At 38.7% G+C, this 8,865-nt stretch overlaps 1 protein-coding gene across 1 annotated transcript in view; it reads right to left on the minus strand.

Moving 5' to 3' along the window:
- The window catches only part of Wdr36 (WD repeat domain 36), a 31,064-nt gene extending 23,051 nt beyond the window's left edge, over positions 1–8,013 (minus strand). Inside the window, exons 1-5 of the mRNA XM_021663158.2 lie at positions 7,717–8,013; positions 5,631–5,658; positions 3,883–3,983; positions 2,970–3,087; positions 1,089–1,221 (exon numbers count right to left, since the gene is read on the minus strand). Coding sequence (XP_021518833.2) covers positions 1,089–1,221; positions 2,970–3,087; positions 3,883–3,983; positions 5,631–5,658; positions 7,717–7,878 — 542 coding nt within the window. The 5' untranslated portion in view covers positions 7,879–8,013. The remainder of the gene's footprint in view (positions 1–1,088; positions 1,222–2,969; positions 3,088–3,882; positions 3,984–5,630; positions 5,659–7,716) is intronic.
- Positions 8,014–8,865: the final 852 nt, after the last annotated feature.

Here is an 8,865-nt window from a genome sequence, read left to right on the forward strand (position 1 = left end):
TTTAGAGTATAATACCAAAAATAAAAGGTAGATTTCATTTTTTATTACAAATTGTTTCTAAAAACATTACTGATGGGAGCAGCATTTATATATTACATGAATTATATAAGACAATTCTGATGCTGCCTTGGGTTTCAGACTCAAACAATTAATAAAATAAGGTCATGAATCAAAGATATTGGAAAACAAAACAATCACCAAAATATCAAATCATACATTCAATTGTACAAATGGGCATTGTTTAGATTACTCAATAATTATGCAATGGATACTTAAAAGTATAACAAATAATGCAAAAGAAAATAATTGAGAGATAGAAACAGATCTTTGTCAATAACCCTGAACCTATCACAGGGCAGGCAGTCAACAGTGCTAAGTTTAATTGAATACTGCTTGAAAACTATGAACTAGGGTTAACACCAAACCTTTCTTCAGAAAGGACAACTGGGGAGGACTCAAATATTTTATGTGTACATGTGAGTGTCCCATGTATTTATGCGCACCACATGCACGCTTGGTACCTGAGCAAGAGGGCGCCACATCCCCTGGAACTGTAGTTATAGGCACTTGTGAGCCACCTGATGTGGGTGCTGGGAACCAAACCCAGGTCCTCTGCAAGAGCAGAAAATGCTCTTAACTGTTGAGCCATCTCTCCAGCCCTTGTTTGCTTTTTAAAAGACTACATGAAGGTTGAGCTGCCTTCCCTTCTCTTTGGATAAGTGGTCAAATAACAGGTAAACATATATTTAAAATCATTTAGGCAGTCTTCCATCTCTACTAATAGTTGATAACCATTAAACTGGTGGTGATTCCAGTAATTTCTGTTTAAAAAGTATTTCTACTAGTCGCTGCCCAATTACTTTATGGAAACCTTCACTATAAACGGATTCTTCACACTGTTCAATAGGCATTTATGATGCCACTCATCATGACCAGGACAATGTGCCAGCTTTCACACATGCTGTCAGGGGCAATATTTCAAAGGTCATATAAGGGAAACAAAATGAACAGTGAGACTTCACAATCCTTGAAGCAGCAGCAGGTACAGATAAAGTGGGAAGTAAAAGCATTTAAAATTAAGTGCTTACTTGGATTTTACATTCCATAACTGCAGGCTTCCCTGTTCACTGCCCAGTAGGACTTTATTCAAGTAGGTGCTTGGATGCAAGATTGTAGAAATTTGAAAAACTGACTTATCAAAAGTCAATTGAAGGTATTCTTCTACAAAAGTAAAAGTTATTAACAACAGTTACTGTTTATGAAATAGTTTTATACACTTTTCATGTACTCATATCTACTACATACAAGTACCTGCAACACCAGAAACTTAATATAAATAAGACTTAGATATTAACCCATAAACACTTATTTTAAAAAATTACTTCTTTTGTGTATGTGATGAACACATATGTACACAGTATGCATGTGGAAGTCAGAAGAGAGCCCACAGAGTTGGTTCTCTCATTCCACCACGAAGGACTAACACAGACTACTGGGTTTGGCAGCAAATGCCTTTATCTGTTGAGCCATCTCACCTGCCTTTTATCCAACAAAATTTGTTGAGAAATCAAATGTGATAGGGCAACTTGTAAATGTCATTTAGACTACCAAAAATGATCAACAAGTTCTAATGTAAATACTACTACTCAAAATTATCCTGCCAAATCAGTTTACAGAAAGGATTAAAAATGATCCTGGAGATCAGCATTAGGATTTCTATAATTCAATAGAGAAGCAAGAGAGAATGTTCTAAATGAAACACAAAGTATCTGCAAAGCTCTACAAGCCAATACAATTAAGTGCAAAGAAGCAAGCCTCATCAAAACTGACAGTAACGATTATGAATTCCCCAGAAGAGCGTCCAATACAGAAGAAGGCAAGTTATAACCTTGTGGAGTACGGGAGTGGCACAGCGATAACCACTTGCTGTACAATAAAAAACCTCTTAGAAATTGCACTTATAATTTCTCTTTATTTGGTTTTTATTTTAGTTTGTGATTAAAACAATATTTTATTACATTTGCCAAAAATTTAGTATCAAAGAAGACACAACGGAGAAAGATAAATGAAGGAAAATGTACACAAACTTTAAAGTGCTATTTAAGAGATCCTTGCTTTTTTGTATCAGTAGTTTTACTTAAAGTCACTAAAAATAGCTCCATGAAGAACCTATTTCATTCTGCTGTTTTAACAGCCACACAAAATCTGGGCATTAGCATCAAGAAGGAGCCAGATTCGGAGACCTTATGAACACCTGTCTTCATAGAAAATACTTTCTTTTACATGAAGAGGAAAAAAAAAAAAGGTTTGCTAATTTTTATGAGGACATAGTGTATCTCTAAAGAAAGTTACTAAAAACACTCATGCCTCATTGTTCAATAGTTCACTGAGAGATAATAGTAACTAAATACACAAATAGATAACTCAACAGATCCAATTCAGGATGGACCCACAGCACCTTACTAAAGACTGCTGGGGATAGCCTGATGGTGGACTCGAAGCTTTGAGAATGGCACCAACTCTTAAACAGTGCTACTGCAAAGGAGTATCAGTTAAGTGGCACTGACTCACATCCTTTCAAAAAGGATGAATATTTTCTTTCAGATTACAGGATCAGCAAGTTTACAATTATAATTACCTTTACTTAAAGTTGATATTACCCAAGAATGACTTAGGTGTAAATGTGTATCCAAATTCATTTCACAGAGAAAATCACATCCTTACACGTCACCAACCTTGGAGAGCTACCATGGAGTATGTACTAGCTGAGGTGAGCATATTAGGCATGTTGAAAGTAGCTTACCATCTAAGTAAAACTGCTTATGTAGAAACTTTTTTCCATACATGCTTAAACTCTGTGTGTTATTGTGTGTATGCAAAAACTCTGGCATAGAACTTAGGTTTTCATGGATTTTTAACTACATATGTAAGTATGCATATTATCCCAAGGTAAAGAAATAAAGTCTTACCTTCTGAATATATGTGCCAAATAATAAGAGTGCTGTCAGTGTCCACTGAGATAACATGATCCCCAAAGGGTTGCAAAAGATGGATTTCTGCCTTATGGCCCTTAAAAGTATGTACTATCTGTAATGTCAAAGTTTAAAAGAAATTCATATTACTCGATCCATCAGGTAATACTATCACATTATCCAGAAAGCATGTTAACAATTAGAAAATACATGTTAAAGAATTCAGTCCAACTTTTGACTAGCTGAGATTAAATGATGAAATAATAAGGAACCAGGCCTCTCCGGCTGCTTACCTAGGCTACTGAGTAATAAGTAGGGAGTCAGAAGACATCAGAAAAGAGTGCTTAGCCTGTGCTGCAGTTACAAAAGTGGCATGCAATACACAGGCCCCTCCCCTAATACTACCAGAGCGAGAGCATGCACCCTAGAGAAATAATATGTTGCAGAAGACTGGCCTCCACAGAGTTGACCATTAGTGACTTCCACATGAGTTGGGAAAAATAATAGACTATTTTTTTCCTTACATCTTTCTGCTTTGACACAGAAACACTTCACAGTAGCTGGTCCTTCCATAACTAAATTCCTTTCTCGTCCAGGGCTTCAGTCCCCATTATGATCCAATAATTGTACTCTTTGCTTGGTTCTTTGGCACAGGAAGGAGTCAGTTTCTCCACAGCTCATAGTCCCTGCTGTCTCCCTGTCTCTAATTTGCACCACTAACCCCTGAACATACAGTGAATACAGTTCTTTCATTATATTTTCTTCATCTGCACGCACACACACGCATGTACACACACATGTACATTCTCTGTCTCTCTCATGAAACCTATCTTTTCTTCCTCTAGAAACTGTCATAATAAAAAAAATTAAAGCAGGTTAAATTAAAGCTGAAGTAGTTCCCAATACAAACCTCTTTATTACGGGCAAACGCAGAGAAAACATTTCCATACGCAGCAAAGACTAGCCTCCCATCAGCTGCCATGCAACAGATTTCCTGGGGAACAGAATTACCTAGGAAGAAATACAAAAGAAATGTGCACTGTTAAGACTGTGGAATGACTGGAAACCTTAAATACACATAAAATACCTTCATGACTACAATTCAAAACTATATATTTAAAAAAATGAGAATCAGCATAAAATTTTGACTTTAGTATTATATTATGGTATGCAGGCATAACAGAATTCTAAAGAAGGAGTTTTTGAGAAACTGGAAAAAATCAGCACTTTATATCCAAATTTCTGGTAGATGGGCATCGAGTAGGCACAACTGAACATCTAAGACAACGTAAAGTCCATCAATAACTCCAAAATATTTTAAATCCACCCCAACTCGGACTAACCCTGACAAAGTGTGTACAGTATTCTATATGCTGACCCTAAAATAATCACAGACAATATGGTTTCTACTCAGTCTTTTCCAAAGTGAATATGCCTATCACCTCTAGCCACTCTCACATGATTACCTGTCCTCTTTCTCTGACATGATCATAATACCCTTTATTTCTCATTCCTCTCCTACGGCTAAAGAGTTTAGCAGACAGATGATAGTCTTAAATATTTTTTTATCCTGTGTGTTCCATTTGGGGATGTAAATTCCACAACAGTACTTTTTTGTAGAAATACCAATTCACTTTCTTACTCAACTTAATTCACTCTCTTCTGCTTATTTACTTAAAACAAAACAAAACACACATATACAATGAATTAATTCCTTAAGTCTTCCATCTCACAGAATTGTATCTAAAGGTAAAACCAGTCTCTCATGGCTGCCAAATCCTTTAGTCTACTAAACAGCTTTCAGAAAAGTAAGCATACTTCTCACTGAAAACAACAAACTGAATTGAGACCCCTTTTTTCTAGAAGAAATCAACACAGTTGTTGGTCCTTCCATAACTAAATTCCTTTCTCCTCCACGGCTTCAGTCCCCAGGGTCCAACATCACTACTCTGTGCCTTGCTCCTTTGACCCTAGAGGTAGTCAGTTTCCCCACAACTGAGAGCCTGCAATTTATTCCCCTTACCCTGAACATTCAGTGACTACAGTTCTTCCATTAAATTTACTTCATCTGTACACACACACACACACTCACACACACCATGCTCGTAACTGATTTAGGCAAATACCATGTGAGTGCTAAAAGAGACATTCGGAAGAATGAAGGGACAATCTGTCTCCATGCATGTTACAGGGTAAGTAGTTAGAAGAAGGTAATTTAAAAAGAAGCCTCCTCACAAGTTTACCTTTACCAAACCATCAAAGCTGTCACCTGCAGGAGTCAGGCTGTGTCTCTCCACACAGCACAGAATTCAGCATTATCTCACTCACTGCTATTTCTGATAAAGTGCCTGAATCCAGAATACTCCAATTGAAAAGTATTAAACAACAACCAAAAGCCTGTACTTCTGCTAAGCATAGGTTCTCATCTGGAGACGGACTTCAGTTGCACAATATCTGCTTAGTGTGTGCAATGCCCACAGGGGGAAAAATAAGCCATTAAAAAACTCATGTAGATCATAAAAACAAGTTCTGATAAACTACAACTAAGTGAAATGACAACTAACAATAAAACATGATCCTGTCCTGCCCTTTAAATTTATGACAAAATAAAATCTAAATATAGCAAACATGAACAAATTCACAAGAAAGTACACTTACTTACTGCAACCAGACTAAGCTTCTGAACCTGTTTTTAAAACAGAAAAGAAGATTTAAACACATTTTCATTAACAAAACCAATTTACAATACCTAAGACTCCCAAATTAGGTCATCACCCCCTACATAAATTTGCTATGATGTCCTTTCCTAAGAAAGATACTTACTGATCCTAACTTTTTAAAATTAATAATGCTTGTGTTTTCACCTGTTTTGCCAGAAGTGATGAGAGGAGAGAGATAAACAGCTTCTGTAAATGTCCAAGGGTAAATATTTTAGGCTTTTTGGGTAACACAGATTTTGACTGTGGCATGAAAGCAAATACACACAGTAGATGTGCCTGGGTGGACTCCAATAAACTTTATGCGTGAACATTAAAATCTCATTTTTTACATAGTTTTCATGTCATCATATAATTTTGATCTTCCTCCAACCTTTATAAAAATATGTAAACCACGTGGGCATAACTAGTTTGTACACTGTAACTCACTGATGTTAGTATGTGGGTAGTAATCCAGCTGTGACATCAGGAATTTTACTTAACTACTGTGTGCCTCAAATTCCACCCTTTTGGGAAAAGAAAGGGGGGGGGAGATTACAATGTATTTGCATGTTATAGGCGCATTCAATGAGATTTTGAGTAAACATCTATAAAACAGAATGGAGACAATGATACAGTTAATGTTCAGTTAACATTAGCTACCCAAACTATGTCCTTTCTAAAAACCGGTCTAATTTTCTTGTTTAATAAGCTAATCTGTAGGAAGTCTGACAGCATAATCAACACTAGAAGAGAAAGAAATGGTAGACCCGATTAGCTTACAAATGTCTTGAGCATATCAGTAACTTGAACACAAAAGGTTCATATTTTTACTCTCAAGTTATTTCCACTTTTAGACAATGTATGGTTGGTAGAAATGGCACAGTTGTCAAACAGATCATACTGTAAGGAAAGAGTAAACGTAAAAATGCGACCAAAAAGAGACCTTCAATGATTCTTTACCAGTCAACTTCAATACACAGACAAGCAAAGGGAACATTTTTATTAAAATTTCTCCATGAGCTCAATTACTTTTCTTAAAATTTCTCCATGAGCTCAATTACTTTTCTAACCACAGGATTTGTTTGGAAGCACAGTAGGGGCAAATGTGTTTATGTCTAAAGAGCACCAGACCAAAGAGAATTTCAAGAACTCTTAACTGGGAAACGGAATAGTTACACTTCAGCTAGGAAGCTTCAGCAGGCCCAAAGTTGGCTAGCAAGGAGGAAGCACCAATACACTCTCTTTCAGGGTAAATAACCTCATTGCAACCCACTCTTCTCAACATTCCTAAACCAGGCTTTCAGAAACCCAACAGCTCTTCAGCCACACCTACTCTGGCATTAATTCATCTGCCTCCCAACCTCCAGATGTCCTTATTAAAAATTTACATCTTTTTTGCATTAAAAAAAAAACAAACAGAAAACGATTGCAACAACTGATAGGCTATATTAAAAGTAAAACACCGTCACAAAGAGGAAAGGCCTCGGCAAGTAACTAATTTTTTCCTAAGGCATACTTCCTAGTTTACTCAGCTTGCTGTCAGATAATGAAACCAACCTCGAGTCTCTGCAGTTTCACCTGTGCTATAATGTTCAAAAACGTAGGGAACTGGATAGCTATCAAATGTGAACGGGTTCCCTCAATCTTTATCTATTTCTTCCACTGTGATTTATTCTGAATTTCCTTTTTTTTTTTTTTTTATGGCCAATTATACAGGAAATGTCTAAGGAGTCTTCTTGTGGAAAAAAAAAAAATAACGAGGAATGGGTCCTGCTTTATTTGTTTACATCCTTAGGGGTAGGTAAACGTATTGCCAAATGACCGAGATGTTCTCCAGTAGTTTTCCCCTGGGCCAGAGGATACCTCCGAAACTCGCCCCCAGGTGGACTGCAAAGGCACAAGGATGCAATGAGGACAGCACAACGGGGAGGGATTACGTAAGGCAGGGTGGCAAAAAAGGGAAACCCTAACTAGGTGGGAGGCGAAAGTGGAACCACACTGGAGCAGCTCTGGTTCCCGGGAAGCGGGTGGAGGAAATCACTCACGTCATACGTGTGGAAGCTCTTGCCCACGCAAGTCGTCACGTAGAAGCGCCGCTTGAGCGCGCTGTACCGCACCACGTGTGGAATGTCGCTGCTGAACAGCCCCAAGGCCCGGAACCCCGCGAACAGCACGCTGCCCGTGCGGCCTTCCACAGCGTTCTCCATCTCCGCCACAGCCGGGGTTCCCCTCAGCTCGCGGCAGGGTGGAAAGCGCTCACGAGGAGCTAGAGCACACCTCACGGAAGAGCCAACGCCGGAGCAGGAGATTGAGGACTGCTTCCGGGATCCGGTGCCAGTTGTGCTAGCCCGGACTGCCTTTGGTGTAACACAAAATTGGCTCCCCTCGGAGCCCGCAGGGCAGGTGCAACTTTGGTTCCGCGAGTCTCATTTTTCTAGCTGCATTTTTCTGGCTTGTTTCTCGGTGGCTTTGGTTTCCTATTGGTAGCCCGGCAGGGTGCTGGAGTCGCAGCTACAAGCGAAGTAAAATACACAATAGCGTGGAAAGGACTTAAATGACTTAAATGGATGAGGGATTGTAAAAGGAGTAAGAGATCACAGGATATTTGTTAAGAAATTGAAGTTAATGCCAGGCGTGGTAGTAAATGCCGTTAATCCCAGCACTGACGAGGCAGAGGCAGAGGCAGAGGCAGGCAGATCTCTGAATTGAAGGCCAGCCTGGCCTACATAGACAGACCCTGCCTATAAACAAACAAACAAATAATTGAAGTTAATTTTAATTGTTAGTAATTGCTTTTAAAATTATAAGTGCACACACACTGACATACGTACATATATATGATGTAGCAGCTGTTGTGGTGACACAGTCCTGTAATCTCAGCAGCAGCAGGTAGAAGGACTAGCATGGTGTACTGAGGCCAGCCTGGGCTGTAAAGTAGGCTCTACACCAGCTTGAAGTAAGTAGAGACCTGATTGGGAAAACAATGTGATGTATAAGAATTTACATCTGCGTAATTGGGAATGGGACTAGGTTTAGTTGGAATAAGATGGATAATTGAGGGCTGGAGAGATGACTCAGAGGTTAAGAGCACTGTCTGTTCTTCCAGAGGTCCTGAGTTCAATTCCCAGCATCCACATGGTGGCTCACAACCATCTATACTGGAATCTGATGCCCCCTGCTGGCATGCAAATGAT

This window comes from Meriones unguiculatus, chromosome 2 (genome assembly GCF_030254825.1).
Source record: "Meriones unguiculatus strain TT.TT164.6M chromosome 2, Bangor_MerUng_6.1, whole genome shotgun sequence".
In the NCBI taxonomy this organism is placed as follows: Eukaryota; Metazoa; Chordata; class Mammalia; order Rodentia; family Muridae; genus Meriones; species Meriones unguiculatus.